Source organism: Doryrhamphus excisus, linkage group LG2 (assembly GCF_037039965.1).
Source record: "Doryrhamphus excisus strain RoL-2023G ecotype Guam linkage group LG2, RoL_Dexc_Guam_v1.1, whole genome shotgun sequence".
Classification (NCBI taxonomy): domain Eukaryota; kingdom Metazoa; phylum Chordata; class Actinopteri; order Syngnathiformes; family Syngnathidae; genus Doryrhamphus; species Doryrhamphus excisus.
In genome coordinates this window covers 12,678,867-12,697,281 of record NC_136358.1, presented here as the reverse complement: position 1 = coordinate 12,697,281, position 18,415 = coordinate 12,678,867, and the positions used below count along the sequence as shown (strand labels likewise).

Here is an 18,415-nt window from a genome sequence, read left to right as displayed (position 1 = left end):
CATAGGTATGAATGTGAGTGTGAATGGTTGTTTGTCTGTATGTGCCCTGTGATTGGCTGACGACCAGTCCAGTCCAGAGGCGGTGTACCCCGCCTCTCGCCCGAAGACAGGTCGCGACCCTCTTCAGGATAAGTGGTAGGAAATGAATGAATGAATATTGTGTTGTATGTATTTATGTACCCTACTACTTCTGAACCACACTTTGGGTGGTTCAGGGCCCAAAAGTGTCACCCCATAAGTTGAGTTGACAGACCAACGACGGCGGTTCACGGGTGTTCAAACACCTGACTGTTCAAACTACCCGCCATCTCAGTAGCATCCTTGAGCATGCATGGGAGTTTGCCAAACCAGTCTACTTTGGGACTTTTCGGACCGTGTTCGAGGTGCCAGACCACCTAATTTGGGTGATTTTTCCCTCCCTATGATCGGTATCAGAGCTTGATGGCTGGAAATTGGTTGGGTTTTGAGGGGATCCGTTCTGGTGGCCACAGAATTGTGTCTCTGATTTTTGTATGTGATGTGGCTTCATCAGGATGTGATCTTTCACTCTCTCTGGATTGGTTCATAGATGAATCAGCACCTCCAAATATGGGTCCATGATTTTCGTGTCATCTCTGGGTTGAGGATGAGATCCTGCCCCAAGTGGAGTAGTTCAAGTAACTCAGGGGAAAGATGAAACGGGAGATCGACCGGTGGATTGGTGCGGCGTCTGCAGTGATGGGGACTTTGTGAAGAGAAAGATGAGCTGCAAGGCAAAGTTCTCAATTTTCCAGTCAATCTACATTCTTACCCTCACCTATGTTCATGATCTTAGGGTAGTGACCAAAAGGACAAGATGGTGCAAGGGTGCTAGTGGCTGAAATCAGTTTTCTCCGTAGGGTGGCTGGACTCTCCCTTGAGGTGAGAATTGCTGTCAACCGTGAGAGACTTGGAGTGTAGCCGCTGTTCTTCCACATCGAGAAATGAGGTGGCTCAGGCATCTGGTCAGGATGCCTCCCCGACGCCGACTGGTAGGAGACCGTCAGGGAGAGGGGAAGCCTGAGCTTTTCAGGTGAGGATGCTTGAAAGAGGATGGATGGGTGGAATTCATTGAGCTTGAAGGTGCTAAGATCACAATGTAGCATATACTTTTAGGGGACTGTCGAGCATGTGTGTGCAAAATTTAAGAAAGATTGGTTGAAAAACATGACCATCGTATCGAACTTAGTAACTTAGTCTGTAAACCACTGACCATTTGTCTAAGGATGCTAAAACTTGTGTGTGTTTGCGCTGATCATTCTGCATAATAACATTTTGGGAGAGTTATAATGAAACACACAAACACACTCACACAATGATGGGTCTTCTTGTTGCTCACTGTAAGAGAACCACAGCCAAAGCCATAAAGAGTCGACACAGGCGAGCTGCCACTGTGCTGACACAGGACAATGCGATATGTTTTGATAGACGCTCAAGGCTGAAGACCAAAGAAAAGGCTTAAATGTACCGCAGTACAGCGAGTATGTTTGGAACTACAAACACGATATTCACTCACCCGTGGCTCAGTATGACAATAATATATTTAAGGCTTTTGCACAGTCGGTGCTCATAATCAACACCCGGCACATCATGTGTGACCATGAGAAGTATGTTTCATTTTTATTTCATTGTCTCTTTTCTATTTTAATACTATTTTAATCACCTTCTTGATCTATCACCTTGATCTATAGGTCATCAGTCAGTCATGCACTGGTCACGCTGTATCCTCACATGGAGACGATCAGAACGAGGTGAGAATATGTTTTTTAATTAATTACAGAGCGGATCTGAAGGTTCAGGAGATAAAATTAGCCATCAGTTGTAGTTACTGTTGCTTTTCAGAGAAAAAGGAAATGAGTTTTGGCTGGAGTAAGGTGTGAAAACGTGTAGGATATCCATGTGCTGACATCTTGTACTGCAAGTAGATTGTGAATGTTTGCTACTTCCATCCATCCGTTTTCTATGCCGCTTATGCTCACTCGGGTTGTGGGGTTATGCTAGAACCTATCCCAGCTGACTTAGGGCAAGAGGGGTTGTACACCTGACTGGTCGCCAGCCAATCACAGGGCACATATGAAGAGCTTGCAACCAAAAGGCGCTAAATCCATTTTGACTGATTTCGAGAAAATCAATGATTTTTAATTATGCACATATCAACCTATTTGGTCATCAAGTCTATATTGCAAATGAAAGAGCTATATAGGTCATAAAAATGCATGCTATAAAAATCCTGCACACACCATGTATTTTATATATTTTTGTAATTAATTTTTTTTACGGATTTAGCGCCTTTTGGCTGAAATAAAGTCACCTTTAGCTTCTTCAATGGCATTGTTGTAAAAGAATGTAAGATGCTTTAATGTGCTATGCTAATAAAATAATTACAACACAGAAGCCATTCTCAACATACAATACACCCCCCCACCCACACACACACACACACATGCACTCATTCACCTTCACACATTACAGAAACAAAATGTTATAACCTACCACTAGTACACTGTTACTGATAAAATTTTGTTAAGATATTATAGCACACATTGACATCATCCACATTCCATGATGATCAGCTTTAACACAACTCAACATACCCAATTATACAAGACAATGGTACAAGACATGTCATACATTGCAGGTGCATTCAACCTGTAGGCTGCAGTAGAGCGACACATGAAAAATAACAATTTGCAGACAATAATAAAAATGTTATTAAAAGCAGTGCTCATATTTGACTGCACCATGAAGGTGCCAGTGACAAAAATCATCTCACATCTTACATCTTACATTGTATGTTTTTTAGTACAAGTAAAATAATGTTTCTCATGAATGTTGGAGGTGTCAAGGTAGAGACATGCCTTTTATGGCGTAAAAAAAACCTTCCATGTTACAGAATACTGTAAAAACACAATTTGTGTTCTCCTGAATTGCATAACATACTGTAACTATCATACGTGTACTTAATGTACACAAACAAAACAGGATGCGCACTGATACTGGCTTTCTGTATGTGCAGTGCCAATTGTATTCTTCTCTCTGATTGGTCAGATTATCAATAGATGGGAAACTTGGGCCAATCAGAAAAAAGAATAAAGAAAGGGATTTAGCTCCTTTTGGTTGAAATCTGAAATGGAAATAGCGCCTTTTGGTTGAAAGCATGAATTTCATATCACTTTTTTTCATATTTTTTTAAATGATTTCAAGACCAAAATATGTGATTTGGATACACTTGACAGAGGTCTATTAAACTCATGAAAAACATGCAACTTAGTGAAAATTGGATTTAGCGCCTTTTGGTTGCAAGCTCTTCATATAGACAAACAACCAATCACACTCACATTCATTAGCAATTATTAGATATTTTGGGCTTATTTTGGGGTGGGATCAAACTATGTATTATTATTATTATTATTATTATTATTATTATTATTATTATTATTATTATTATTATTATTATTATTGTTGTTGTTGTTGTTGTTGTTGTTGTTGTTGTTGTTGTTGTTGTTGTTGTTGTTGTTATTACACAGTCGAGTACAGTACCAACACTAGCAGCACTACCAGAAACACTGACCCACATTTACAACTTCCACTACTCCGATATTGGCTTTTTAGCCGATATTGCCCAACCCTCAATTTCCTCTCTCAAATAATGGTATCCACCGAGCTGGAGCAGAGATCCACCTCTGAGTATGCAAACCATGACCAATGACAGCGCCAAGGACACAGAACTTGGACATTCTTGTATTCCTGGTTAAACCTGCAAACCAAAGATGCCGAAAGTGTAGCCCAGGGGCCATCTGTGGACCATGGCTCACCTCCCATAGGCCTGAAGAATAGTCGACTGTACTGTCAAAGACGGTTCGATCCTTTTTTTTGTCCCAATGACAATATTTCAAGATGTGAAAAGCCTTGGTTATGCAGCTTAATAATCTGACTGCGTTCAAAGCGAGAAAGTTTTTTTTTCTTTGCCATCAAAAGATAATGCCAGTGTCACAGAAATTTTTTGCCAAGACTTTTGCTTTTAAAGGCTGTGGTCTTTCAAAAATCAAAGACAATTTGACACTCTTTCTCTTTTTGAAACTCCAACAGTGAAAAATGTAAATTCTTGCAATTTTTCAACTGGTCTGAAGATTTTGATGAGGACTATATATACAAAAATGATGCTTTTTCTGAAGATCATTTAGAGTTATTATTCTTATGGTCTATTATAATATTTCCAAATTTATTTAATTTTATTTGGATTTTTAAATTTATTTTGGGTGGTCAGGTAGAGCATTTGAGTCCCAAATCAATAGGATTATATTTTATAGAATTCATTATATTTCATTTTAATGATGATACCAAATTGATAATGTCATTTTCAGAAAGAAGTCATTTAATCAACTTAAAAATGTGCCCTTTTACAATTAAATTCAATAAGAGAGACCACAAACGTCAGTCCATTCTACACAGTTACAGAAATAAAAAAGGAAACAAGGACTTCTGTTCTGAATTGTGGAGAAGGGTACTAAGAAGGGTTTGAACTTTCCTATCAAGTTCATCTGTCACGTCTTAACTCAAAGGACTCTTTGTATAATGGTCTTTTCTTCTTTATGTGACGTGCTTTGAGGGGGTAAAAAGCCCATTTTATTATGTAACACTGCATTACGTTCCAATGATAATATGCTCACTGTTTACAAAAACATCCGCCATTAATGATTCATCCAATCACAACAAAGCCAAGCAGGGTAAAGTTGTAACCACTGGGGAATGCACTGAGGGATCAATACATCTTCTAGAGTGGGGTTAATTTATTGGAACCCCAACCAGCCCAGAGCCCCTCATCATGATAACCAACCAATGATGAAGGTGCACCTGGCCGACCCTAAACTTAACTACGCTGCTCATCACGCACACAGCCTCACAGGCCGTCAGTTTTATGGACCTTGAAATGAAGTTGGTTTATTAGGCCATCTCCTCTTTATGGGGGGATAATCAGTGAGCGCTCAAAGCAGCACAGACTTTAATTGCACAACACTGTTTTAAACTAGAAAGTGATAACAACAGTATTGAGGTTGAAAACAGGTGGAGGTATTTGAAAAGGACACTTATGGCTGCCCTTACGGTTTGGGCCTAGCGTGCATATAATCTTTGTAATGGTGTGAAAACAAAAACAAGCAGCCAACTTCTATATCTTAGTCAGGCAAACTGCTGCTGTTATTTTCTGCAACCTACCTAATTCTCTCTACACAGGCCACCGCTTAGAATTTCGACATTCTCTGTGATTTATGAGCAAACTGTACCGTAGTCTATACCCTTTCAATTTGCACTAATATGTATGTCTTGGGGATACTGCATTTCCAGGAAAATAAATTGTGTGCTGTTTCCATTATATGATAAATGGCATGGGTTTGCATTTACACGCATGGTTTATGCGTCACATTGTAACAGGATTCAATGTGCTAAACATTCTGAGTTTTTAGACCACATGCAGACACATAATTGTATTGATTATGTGGCGCCTTCTTCAGTGAGAAATGTGTTAGAGCGAGTGTGGCCCATTGAATAATGCTACAAAAGCAATTAAGTGCAGAAAAACAATTAATTCTACTCTTATTTTTTCATTATGTGCGTCCCTTCTCTATTATAACTTCTAACTAATATGTGCATTAGTATGTTTGGAATATGACCTGTGATTGATTAGCTATCAGCCATTTCTGACAGCTGAATGGGGTGCGGGGGGGGGGGGGTGCTTTGATAGCGGATGACAGCAAAGTAGATAATGAGATGGCCAGGATGCACCTTATTTGTCACGACACACAACACTGCTAATCAATGCAAGTATAGACAGGCATTTATATTGAGCTGATGCACGTGTTTGCATGCATACGTGGTTGTTTAAACCTGATGGAGACAAGATTGCTGGTCATGCCTGATTTAAGCAACATAGGAAAAAACACCCTTATAGAAAAAAATATTATATGAGAACAAGCAAGCATGACCTAGAATTCTTACTTATTACTTTGGGATTACTCAAAGTCTTTCTGTTTATTTCCATGATGCAAGATGGTGGTTATCATTAATAACTGTCGAAATGAGCAATCACATTAGTGATTTGTGCATACATGTTATCATGTATCATGTATGCTTGTGGGCAACCAAGCATATTGTGGGCTTTCACTTTGTGGATTATTTTGTATTTATGGTATATATGATGCAAGGTGGTGGTTATCATTCATAACTGGCGAGATGAGTGATCACGTTAATGATATAACTTGTCTAGTTTGCACATTCTGATGCTCATGCATGACGAAGCATACTGTTGTGTGGATTATTTTCTGTTTTTCTGGTTGTTTCTATTCTGCAAGGTGGTGGTTATTATAAATAACTAGCAAGGCAAGCGATCACTTTAATGACATGTTTTTGTGGTTATTTCTACTATGCAAGGTGGTGGTTATCATTCATAACTTGTGAGACAAGCGATTACATTAATGATATAAGTTGTCTAGGTTGCACATGTGCTCATGCATGACCAAGCATACTGTTGTTTTTCTGGTTATTTCTATTATGCAAAGTTGTGTTAATTGTTAATAACTGGTGAGATGAGCGATCACATTAATGATAGAATGATTTGATCGAGTTTGACCGAGCATTCTATGGCCTTATTTCAGGTTGTTCTCGTTATTCATGTTACAAGTTACCATTACTAACTAGTAGGCCCAGTTATTAATGCTACAAGTGTACAATGCTTGAGTACAGATTGGAGCACTCATACTAGTCAAATAAACCAGTCTGTAGAAGTCATGGTGTGACTGGTGTCGTGCACCGTAATTCTGCTTTCGATCCATAGACAGAGAGATCATTCGTTTGGAAAGAACAAACTGAACAGATGAGGACTTTATTGTTGTAAATGTTTATTGGCCAATGATTTCTCTGTTGTAAAGACGTGGTAATACAAATACAGAGTACTTCTCTCGGAGGCCCATTTCCACTCAGCAGTACAGTTTCGGTTGGGTGTTTTTTTAATGGAACCTAACATTCCCATTGCTGTGATCTAGACACAGGTTAAATGGCCAACAAAGAATGCTCATCATGGTTAGAGTGAGCTCATGCCATACACAGTGAAAACGAGGCCTTCAAAGAAAGTCGACCTCTAGTAGATACCTAGATGGTCCCAGAAGTCACACACATGGCTTCTGGTCCCGACTTGTGCATGTGAACGCACCGTCAGGTTCATGACCAGCCATCCACTGGTGTCAGAGTAGCGAGGCCACAGTGGCAGACGCTGCTTCCTGCAGAAGGTCGTCTGATGGGCCCGCGAGGTCGGGTCGCCTGTGTGGGCGAAGGTGCCCCAGTAGCACAGCACCCGATTGGACAGCAGCTTCTCGGGGAGCGTCATGGTAAAGTTGGCAACCAGCGCGGAGTCGAAGACAAACGGCAACTCTGCGCCGTGGCAGGCGTGATTGTAGCAGAAAGTCAAACCGGACCAGACGGCGGGGTCCGACACCACGTGGTCGAAGACGTACATCCATGCTTTGCTGCCTGCTTCTGTGCCAGCACGCGCCGACCTCCGAGACGGACACAAGAAAACGAAGTCTGTGACGATCTAAAGGGAATTAAAAGGAATTATGGTATCAATCTCATCCAAACAGTACAATTACAGTACTCACAATTGTTTGAGCTAAATTAAGTCAATAGTCCAAAATAAGTAAACAATAGCAAAATTTATTTCACTTTTTTCCCTCAAAGCCCTACTAACTGAAACATATCGATCTGATCAAGCAAATATCTCTACACTACTCATGATATCGGTACTATCGATGTTTGGATCGATCCTCCCACGTCTCTCACTTTGTGTTATCTACAAAACAAAATAATGATAGCCGCGCTTGTAAACCTGCAGTTCAGCTTCAACTATTTTTTACTTCCTGGCTAAAAAAAAAGGAAACACCAGCCTTCATCGATGTTTTACTGGAACCTGCACCCACACCGCTGTACAGCTGATGGATCCACACACCTACACATTATCACACGCACATTATGGTATTTTTCTCCAAAAGAGATGAAAGCTCGCTCTTCTCTGGGACAAACACTTTCACTTTTTTCCAGCAGCAGTTATGGATGGAAATAAAATGCTGCTGCTTTGAAGTATGAACTGTATCCTTGCATGCATTTTCCCCCAAAATGATGCTGATCCATTTGTTGTTCTTACAGGCATAAAAAATGCTGAGCTCTCTACATCAACCTTCTCTGACATTTACGCTGACCTCCCCTCAAATCCTCTGGAGAAGTGGCATTCAGGGTATGTGTGTGTGCATATACGTGTGTGTGTGTCCACTGTCTCCCCATGCTGCACATTGGACTGTCACTGAATACTAAATAAGAACGGGAGCATCAACCTCTTGACCCTCGATGCTTCCCTGAGGCGCACACCTTGCACTGAAAACTGACAGAGGCTGCAGTTTACTGCAAAATCAAGAAACCCCCCTAGAATGTAGTGGCCAAAATGTCATTTGCTACATTAAGATTGCTTTAAGCCAGGGCTGTCCTAACGTTTTCCACGAGGGCCACATGCCATCTTCAAATGGCTGCTATGGGCTGCCGGCAGCCATCCATGGCAGCTGTTGGGCCCACCAAGTGTTTGAATCCGGCAGTATCTCAGTATTTAAACTTTTAACATACAAACTGGCAACATTACTTCAAGTCGTATGTCTTATTTAGTAAAAAAAAACAACAACAAAACTGTCAAATTAAATGACATAGTTTGATGTGGTCTGATGTTTAAAGTGCTCCTGAAAAAAGGGACATGAGAACATACAGCTGATAGTATAACACTTGTATAGATGAAATTAGACAAATAATTCAAGGAAAATTATAAACATAAAATAGTGGGTGTGTGTTAAATATATGTTCTGGTCCCCCAGACAATTTTGTTAACTCAATGCGGCCCACGAGTCAAAGTATTTGCCCACTCCTGCATCATGGGACGAAGCTGGTATTGGTACTTGTGTTGTATATTTCCTAGCTACTTTTGGGGTGTTAAGTTGCTGTCTGATGACTTTAGTGTTCTTTGTAAGATGACACCGTGAGTTGGACTTTTACATTGAGTAATGACCTGCTGCAAGTTCCGGTGGGTGGTACTTTTTGTGGAAACTCAACTAGAAAATGTTTTTATGCATGTCTATGCGGGGGGGAAGGGGGAGTGCTGTAGCTATGAATACACCAGAGGGCGCTGTCTCACAAGTCAATTCACTCAATATTTTCCAGCCGGGATATGTGTCGTCAAGACGTGATGTTTGTAAGTATTGTATACTACAAGTTTGTAATTTGTAGGAATGTGTAAAATTGTAAAATGTGAATTGTTACAGTGAGATGTATGATGAAAAAGCTAGATGAGTGTAATAGCTAACTTAGCATTGACATTCCAGTTGGTGTTCGCCAGCCATCTCTGTGTGTCTCTTCATCAATTATTCTGGGGGCTATGACCCGTCACCGTGGGTGTTTATGACAGACCAATCACTTCCTGGTGTTTGCGGTCTGGCTGCATCTCAATCAGCCCAACTCTGGTGACTCCCATGGAGATGGGTCACATGCTTCACCAACATACTAATGATAAGGGGTGGGGAGTGTTGCCTTTTAAGCTAGAGATTTAGCTCCCTCTGGAGGCAGGAGAGATCTACTAAAGTGATGATCATGGAATAGGTCGCAAGCAATAGTAGACATTGATCCACACATGACCATCCATCTGTATTATGCAGCATGTGTGCACTGTCATTTCAAAAGGTATCCATTCAAGATTTAGATACCTACTCCAAAACATCCCTGTTAGCTCTTCAGACGAGAAGACAAAAAGTGTCAATAAACAGAAGAACGATAATGAAATGCAATTTGGTCTCAGTCTGAGCGACTGTATCTGTTTCTATGAGCTGAGAAATTCAAATTTGCACACATTATTGTCTCTTCTGCTTAATTAAATGTTCCCTACGGCGGAGCTTTAAAGTGACTTTGATCATCAGAGATTTCCCTTTCTGCGCTCATTTTTACCGCGACATTTACAGTCATTAGGCCTCAAGTGCTGGCTTTTATATGGTCTTTCAAATACTAATGATGTAAACAATGCAGACACTTTAGGTGGAAGGGAAAACACTGAAGTAAAAGTGCATTGATTCTGATTTGGTTTTCAGCATGTGAAGCACGAAGCTGCTTGAACTAAAGACATTTCTTTTTAAGCTTCTTTTTAAGCTGCTATACGCTAACTCTTAAAACCGCAGGAACCCAATGTTCGGTTGTGTCTGTGTAGCTATGGTACAGTCATTGCTGAATATCAATAAACACATGTACACATAACTAGAAGAACTCAGTTTTTGCTCTTTTCACCCCCATTTCTTCATGCAGTTTTTTTTCATTTTCCAAATATTCTACATAATATTTGGAAATGTCCTTCTCGTAATACTGTGTTATGACTTTATTGTCATAAAATAACTTTAGATTATAATTATTACAATATAACTTTTTCCTCCAAAATTCTGTTTCAAAAATTCATTGTTTTGTTTTTCATCATATGATGACTTTAAAAAATATATTTTTCCATAATATTTAAACTATATGCTACTAAGATTACATAATCTTTCCTCATAATATATTCCAAGTTTCCATTCTCATAAAATTGAGATGTTTTTTCTCATCAGAATATTACCTTTTTTCTCTTACTATTTTGACTTTATTCTTGAAAAAATTCAGCATTTTTTCCATCTGTTTTAAATTTTTCCGAGTTCATTTTGTTCTCATAATATCTTGACTTTATTCCCTTAATATTTTTACTTTAGTCCCATAATATTAGAACTTTTTCCCTAACCTAATTTTCATATTTTGCTTGAATATTTTTGTATATGTTTTTTTTTTAGTTTTTTTTTGTTTCCAGCATTATTGAATTGGATTCTTATTTGTGAATGTATGAAGATGAACTAGTCGTACTTGGTAGTAGAAGAAGAGGCTTTTTTAGATGACAATGGGTCATGATTTTTCAAAATGTTTCTTTTGTTGAGACAAATTGTTTCTAATAAATATGACAGTCGATTGGTATCAAACTTGTTTTCAGTGTGGGTCACATCACAGTTGTTGTTGCCCATAGAGGGCCGCAGCTTTGGCCAAAATGTGTTAAGGTTGTCTTAGAAGACATCTCACTTGATTGACATCTCAATTCCACATACAAACCATCGTTAAGATGCAGAGGAGACCGACGGTCTTTTGGGTGGCAAATGAAGTGATGTTTACGGCAAGAAACTGCAACAAAACAGGTTTGTCTGAGAGTCTCTTCTATTCTATTTGTTTATCTTCACCTGAGTGCAAGTCTGATAAATAAAAGCAGTAAACCCTGCTATAGTCCACTTGTATGTATAAACAGTTCTCAATAGAGAAAAACAATCCAAATGTAATCAGCAAGTCTCTCGGAGCATAAAAACAAATAAGAAAACTTGTTTATGTCTGAAACTCACAATTGGGGAATAAAACAGAACAGTGGATGCCTCCTCCATACTCAGTCTTTGGAAATCCCTGACTTCACATTTGGCTTCCACATGATCATATCGCTCACAAAGGCCTGCAGCACATTACAAATAATTGCAACGTGAAATGTGAGCAATGAGGCTTGAAGTTAAATTGAAGAGCCATTATACAGCTTTGCAGACATCCTCGTGGTCGTTAGTAAGATTCAGCACTGGCAATGGCCGCTATAAAAGATGCCAGGGGCCTCGCTTTGATACATTTTCGACACTAAAGATGCTAAAACCAATGCGATGTGGGTCAATGTATGCTGAACAAAACAGCCACATCTTAGTCGTTGTGTTATTGGTGACACAAATGTAAACGTTATTTGCAGAGGTGTTTTTGTAAGTCAAGACAAGACCAGTGTGACAAGTATAGCCGTGGGACATAGCATGCTGTTGACATAGCATTCAAACTTTGCTCAGTGCACAGAAATGTAATCCACACCTTCTATGTTTGTTCTCAAACCCGATTGGATGTTAATAGAGGCATCCAATTAGGCAGACGCTGTGGCGGATACTGCTCCACACGCTCACCTAAAATCTGGAGTATTTTCCAATCATCAGAATAAGATGAGTCCAAGTCATTAATGTCAAACTTCCAGGTCTTTGATGATATTTTCAGGTCGATCCAATTCGAGTTGAGTCGTGTTATATGTAAAAATACAAGTGGTTATGTATAAGTTCTGTTCCTCGACTGTGATGAGATTGGTCATCAACCTCCCCGGCATCCTTACAAGGTCCCTGTAAATGTTTCAAGTCAAGTCAAGAGACAATATTGATCTCAATGTGTATATATAGAATGCAGGGGTGTTCTGCTGTTCTACTGCAGTTTGAACAGTGCTCTGTTAACCTCCAGTTTTTCTTACCTGAGCCAGCATATCTCTACGATCGGCATCGCTATAAAGAGGCATGTACTTGTGCAGGATCCGCAGAGCATGTTGCTTGAAGATGGCTGTAACATAGATGATGGACTTCACTGCAGACACAGGCTTGTTAAAGATGCCGTACACAAAGATCACGCCTTCTTCCGAGGTTGTACCTGCAAGACAAAAATCTAACCCTGTAACTAATTGTTGTCTATGATATACGTACGTATATATGTGTGTGTGTGTGTACCTAGCAGCACTGGTTTCTCTTTCTGCCAGTCGCCCGTCTGGAAGGCAGCGACCGCCTGTTCCTTGATTAAGTCGCCATCAATGAACGGTCCCCACGTCTGAAACACCTCCAGGAACCTGAACGGGTTCACAAGCCTCGAACCTACAATCATCACAGAATTGTCAGTTCGCTTGAAAAAATGATCTCACAGGGTTTGATGGAAGGTCAGAGAGAGAGAGAGGAAAAAATTATTACAGCTCCTAACAGCTTCTTTGAGGGATTTTTTTTTACAACTGCCCGTGGTTCTCTTGTGGGACTCCGGAAGCAGCTGACAGGTACCGTCAGGCCAAACAGTTCGCGGCTTCGGCGGTTATCGAGGCAAAAACTCGGGTGTGGGAGGAATTTGGTGAGGCCATGGAGCACGACTTTCGGTCGGCCTCGAAGAGGTTCTGGCAAACCGTCCGGCGCCTCAGAAAAGGGAAGCAGTGCCCGGTCCACACCGTCTACAGTGGCGACGGGGGCCTGCTGACCTCGACTGGGGATGTAGTCGGACGGTGGAAGGAATACTTTGAGGCCCTTCTCAATCCCACTGACATACCTTCCATAGAGGAAGCAGAGTCTGAGGACACATACGTGGACAGTGCCATCACCGTGGCTGAGGTATCTGGGGTGGTTAAAACGCTCCTCAGTGGCAAAGCTCCGGGGGTGGACGAGTTCCGCCCAGAATTCCTCAAGGCTCTGGATTTTGAGGGACTGTCTTGTCTCTTCAACATTGCGTGGAAGTCGGGAACAGTACCTTTGGATTGGCAGACTGGGGTGGTGTCCTCCTTTTGAAGAAGGGTGACCGGAGGGTGTGTTCCAACTACAGGGGGATCACACTCCTCAGCCTCCCTGGGAAAGTCTATTCCAGGGTGCTGGAGAGAAGAGTATGACCGTTGGTCGAACCTCTGATACAGGAGGTCCAATGCGGTTTTCGTCCTGGTCGTGGAACACTGCAGCTTTACACCCTCACGAGGGTGCTTGTGGGTGCATGGGAGTTTGCCCAACCAGTCTACATGTGCTTTGTGGATCTGGAAAAGGCATTCGACCGTGTCCCTCGTGGCGTCCTTTGGGGGGTGCTCTGGGAGTACGGGATTGGTGGCACGCTACTACGTGCTATCCGGTCCTTGTACAAATGGGGCAGGAGTCTGGTTCGCATTGCCAGTAGTAAGTCGAGCTTGTTTCCGGTAAACGTTGGCCTCCGCCAAGGCTGCCCTTTGTCACCGATTCGGTTCACAATTTTCATTTTTCAATTTCTAGGCGCAGCCAAGGTGTTGAGGGAGTCCAGTTCGGGGGCCTTAGAATCTCATCTCTGCTATTTGCAGACGATGTGGTGCTTATGGCCTCTTCGGGCTGCGACCTTCAGCGTTTACTGGGACGGTTTGCATCTGAGTGTGAAGCGTCTGGGATGAGACTCAGTACCTCCAAATCAGAGCCCATGGTTCTCAGTCGGAAAAGGGTGGAGTGCTCCCTCCTGGTTGGGAATGAGGTCCTGCCCCAGGTGGAGGAGTTTAAGTATCTCTGTGTCTTGTTCACGAGTGAGGGAAAGTGGGAACGTGAGGTCGACAGATGGATTGGTGCAGCCTTGGCAGTAATGCGGTCGCTGTACCGGACCGTCGTGGTGAAAAGAGAGCTGAGCCGGAGGGCAAAGCTCTCAATTTACCGGTCGATCTATGTTCCCACCCTCACCTATGGTCATGAGCTTTGGGTCATGACCGAAAGAATGAGATCGCAGATACAGGCGGCTGAAATGTGTTTCCTCCGTAGGGTAGCTGGACTCACCCTAAGAGATAGGGTGAGGAGCTCAGCCAGAGTAGAGCCGCTTCTCCTTCACATCGAGAGGAGTCAGTTGAGGTGGCTCGGGCATCTAGTCCGGATGCCTCCCGGACGCCTCCCTGGTGAGGTGTTCCGGGCATGCCCAGCCGGGAAAAGGCCCCGGGGCAGACCTAGGACACGCTGGAGGGATTATGTCTCACAGCTGGCCTGGGAACACCTTGGTGTCCTCCTGGTGGAGCTGGAGGAGGTGGCCGGGGACCGGGAAGTCTGGGCTTCCCTACTAAGACTGCTGCCCCCGCGACCCGGACCCGGATAAGCGGAAGAAAATGGATGGATGCCCGTGGTTCTAAAAACACCCCCAAAAAACATCAAGATTAAAACTGCTTATAAAATACTTAGCGAATGTAGATATGCTTATCTTATTATGCATATCTCATCAGTATGCAGTATAGTAATATGTACTCAAATTTGAGCTGTATTATATCAAATAAGAAGAAAAACCAATACAATTTGACTTGCCAAAATGGTATGTTGACTTGTTTCAAGCATTTTGGCACGTCAAAATATTTTTTTTTCTCACTTAAGATAGGAGGACATCATACAGAAAAATTCAAAGATGCTAAAACCAATCCAATGCTAAGATATCTGAACAAAACCTCCAGACTAATTAAATTTGTGTAATATCTCATAATAATATAAAAACATAATTTCATTCTATCATAAATTTGCCAGTGTATCCCCCATCTTTTATATGTAACATTGTTGCTAAGTTTGCTAAGTGTGGGTTGGTGTTTTTGTCGTCCTACTTGTTTTTATCTGCGCCTCCAAGATGGCCTGCGGCGTGAGGGACAGCAAGCAGACCAGGTCGCTGATGGAACAGTTGGTCTTCTTTGCAAAATCCTTTCCCAGCGCCAGGGCATTGTATCTAAGAGATTTGGAGGGGAATTGAAAGATGTATTCTTACTTTATTTGTTGTTTTTACTCTGCAAGCTATTACTGTCTTGTAATCTATCTAGTCTATCTAATCTAATCTGAATTGTTACAGTCTGGGGATCACCTACCTGGTCTTGAGAGGAATAGAGAAGGGTAAACTCTGCAGAACAGCCTGTTTGAACAGAGGCTTGCTGCTTTGGATTATCAGGTGAAGACTCACTGACTGAGCGCCAGCGCTCTCTCCAAATATCGTCACCTGACACAAAACATGCTCTTCTTACACTTCAAGCTTGCTGCCATCATTTCATTTGTGTATATACTCACCTTGTTGGAGTCGCCTCCAAACATAGGGATGTTCCGTTGGACCCAAAGGAGGGCCGCCTGCTGGTCCAGAATCCCATAATTCCCAACAGCGGATGTGGCAGGATCTTTGCCGGACACAAGGAACCCGAAAGCGCCTTAAATCACAAGTCACCAACACAATAATTAACTTCAGCGTGTTATTTACCAAATGACTTGTGTTGGCTGGAAAGTGGAGTAATTCCAATCAGCCATTTCCAATCATGATGCTCACACACATGTACTTTATGTAATCACTTCTCACCCAGTCTGTACTCCAGGCTTACAACAATAGTGCTTGTGAAGTTACTCATGAAGCGGCCGTCATACAGCGGCTTGGAGGCCGAACCAGCAATGAAATCCCCTCCGTGGATCCACACCATCACAGGAAGCGGACTATGAAGAGGGGAGCTGAAGTTCACATCCAGGGGGACGAAGATGTTGAGGTAGAGACAGTCCTCGCTGACCTTAATGGGCACAATATGAAGATTTAACTACCTTTTAAATCACAAATCTAGTTTTTAGTAAGTAAGACTGACTCACTACTGCCCCCTGAGGCCCAAAGTGGAATAGACAAGCCAATACCTCGCCTACATGGACTGTAAGTAAGATTCGATATTAATTAACCTGAATGTGAGGTTATTTTGGGGTTAGAGCATAGAAAACCTGTGGCATTCTGGCATTATGGCATTCCAAGTAGGGGTTTAACATTATTAGAGTATGAAATAACACCAATAGTCACTTTTACACTCTTATTATTATTTTTACATTGCATTGTGCAGGCTACATTATCACTTGCAGGGACATAAGAGACCGCCGGCGCTAGCATAGGAAGCTACCAAGCTTATTATTAATTGTGATTCTTAGGAAAGAGTTTTAAACGACGTGTGGAAGAAGGACAAACAAGCCAATATTACCACTTCCACATGGAATGAGAGGGGAACCTTTTTTCACTCAGTCACAGCTCAATAGCCGTCTCCATGCATGTCATGTCTTAGAACATCAATGATGTCTATTGACCACAATACTACATATAATTAATCTTCCAATATTTTTGACTAATAGTAGGCCATAGTCAATCACAGTGATCATTTATTAATTATTTTTGGAAAAAACACGATAAAGTAAGGGAGAGATATTTGAAGTGTGATATAGCGAGGGACAACTGTAAACGGTTATGGACTTATGGACAAAGACGTTTTGGTTGATAGCAGCCATGTTTTTCGACCATTCTTACTCAAAACAGTGTCCAAACGTGTACGTGGTTTAGTGATAATTCGGCAAAACACGTTAAAGGTATAGTTTTGAAGAAGGCCTGGAGCTTTATGAGAAATTTCAAGTCAGCCCATCTTATGGGGTTTTATGGCGCCACACAATAATAATGAATATATAATAATACAAATAATAGAGTAGTAATAATAATAGAGTACAATGTTTTGCTCAATTTTGTGGCCTAAACTGTTGAAAATAAGTTTCAAGTTGTCGTTTTGCTTACATTTTGAGGACATTCCTCAGCAATTGGTCCTCTGCAGCTCTGCATGCATGGCGCCCTGGGGAAGGTGGCATCATAAACCCCCTTCCAAGGACTCACAGGTCTGGGGGGCTTCCAGCGGTAAGCCCCCACAGGGGGTTCTGCATATGGGATCCCATAGAATATATAGGCCTTATCCACTGCAATACCCTTCATTTGACCATTTTTGGTCCCAACCACAGGCCCAGGAGTCCCACTGATGTCCTTCTTGACTGGTTTGTCCTCCAGCCTCTCCAAAACCTCAGAAGAGTTTATCTCAAATTCTGAGTTCATGACAAATTGCCCGTCCCGCACCGTGAGTCCAGGGGACATTCCTCTCAGAAAGGTGACAAGGTCGATCTCATCATCAGTTTTGGTCGCCAGCACCAAAGGAAAAAACAACAACGACAAACACGTCCAGCTCCCCATGTTGCAATTGAACAGCTCTTTTTTCCTCCACTCTCAGCTCAGATCATGATTTGACTTGAGTGATGTTCCAGCAAAGTCACAAAACCTTCACCAGCCTGCAGCCTCAAACACTCTGCCAGGCTTGTGACTCCAATTTGAGCAGTTGCATGGTAAGATTTGTCAGACAAAAGTAGCTCTGTCTGACTGTGCACAGTGCTGTCCACCAGACCTCGAGCACCTTAATACAGGCATCGTATGTAGGACTGTAATGGAGGACACATCGTCTTTACTTTTCTCAATTTAATCAGGCTACACGCAAGGGAAACTATGATTAGTGGGGGTAAATTCGCCCATTCTGAGTCACTAAAGTGATCTGGTTCAGCTGAATTGCTTTGAGTCAGTGTTGTGCGCAAAATATGTGAGCTGCATAATAAACCCGTTTTGTTAGTAATAAAAATATTTTTTTTATCCATTCAATAGTTAAATTATACAGTAGAAGTCAGTCCTGACTTTATATTTTAAATCACAAATATCGTTTTCAGTTTTCAGGTCATGGTAAATAAGAATGACTCACTACTGCCCCCTGAGGCACAAAGTGGAATACACAAGCCAACCCTCACCTACATTGCCGCAGCCGCTAAGCATAGCAAGCTACCGAGCTAATTAGTTGGCCTCTCCAATTGGATTCATCTAAACAGAAGAAATTGTTTCAAACGGAGTGGGTACATTTTATGTCAAGTCTGTTTGTATTGGGACTCAGGAGAGTTTAGGG

General features: G+C 41.8%; 1 protein-coding gene and 1 long non-coding RNA gene across 2 annotated transcripts; one reads left to right on the top strand and one right to left on the bottom strand.

Moving 5' to 3' along the window:
* Window positions 1-598: 598 nt before the first annotated feature.
* LOC144901978 (uncharacterized) lies at window positions 599-8,477 on the top strand. The gene is made up of 4 exons (XR_013630173.1): window positions 599-815; window positions 879-1,051; window positions 1,710-1,769; window positions 8,212-8,477. It is a non-coding gene; the product is annotated as an uncharacterized LOC144901978 (long non-coding RNA).
* On the bottom strand, window positions 6,950-17,723 carry LOC131132433 (cAMP-regulated D2 protein). Its single transcript, XM_058078041.2, has 8 exons — window positions 17,221-17,723; window positions 15,991-16,192; window positions 15,711-15,844; window positions 15,515-15,642; window positions 15,260-15,378; window positions 12,660-12,800; window positions 12,410-12,582; window positions 6,950-7,603 (listed from the first exon to the last, which is right to left on the bottom strand). The coding sequence occupies exons 1-8, from the start codon at window positions 17,662-17,664 to the stop codon at window positions 7,151-7,153; spliced, it is 1,794 nt and encodes a 597-aa protein (XP_057934024.2). The 5' UTR covers window positions 17,665-17,723; the 3' UTR covers window positions 6,950-7,150.
* Between the last annotated feature and the right edge of the window lie 692 nt (window positions 17,724-18,415).

Bases quoted from the DNA above. Each gene is read 5' to 3' on its own strand.
- LOC131132433 (XM_058078041.2), bottom strand. From the start codon at position 17,664: ATGGGGAGCTGGACGTGTTTGTCGTTGTTGTTTTTTCCTTTGGTGCTG. The intron at 15,643-15,710 runs GTGAGTATATAC...GTTTTGTGTCAG, and splicing joins TTGGAGGCGACTCCAACAAG to GTGACGATATTTGGAGAGAG. The intron at 12,583-12,659 runs GTACACACACAC...TTTGTCTTGCAG, and splicing joins AGAGAAACCAGTGCTGCTAG to GTACAACCTCGGAAGAAGGC.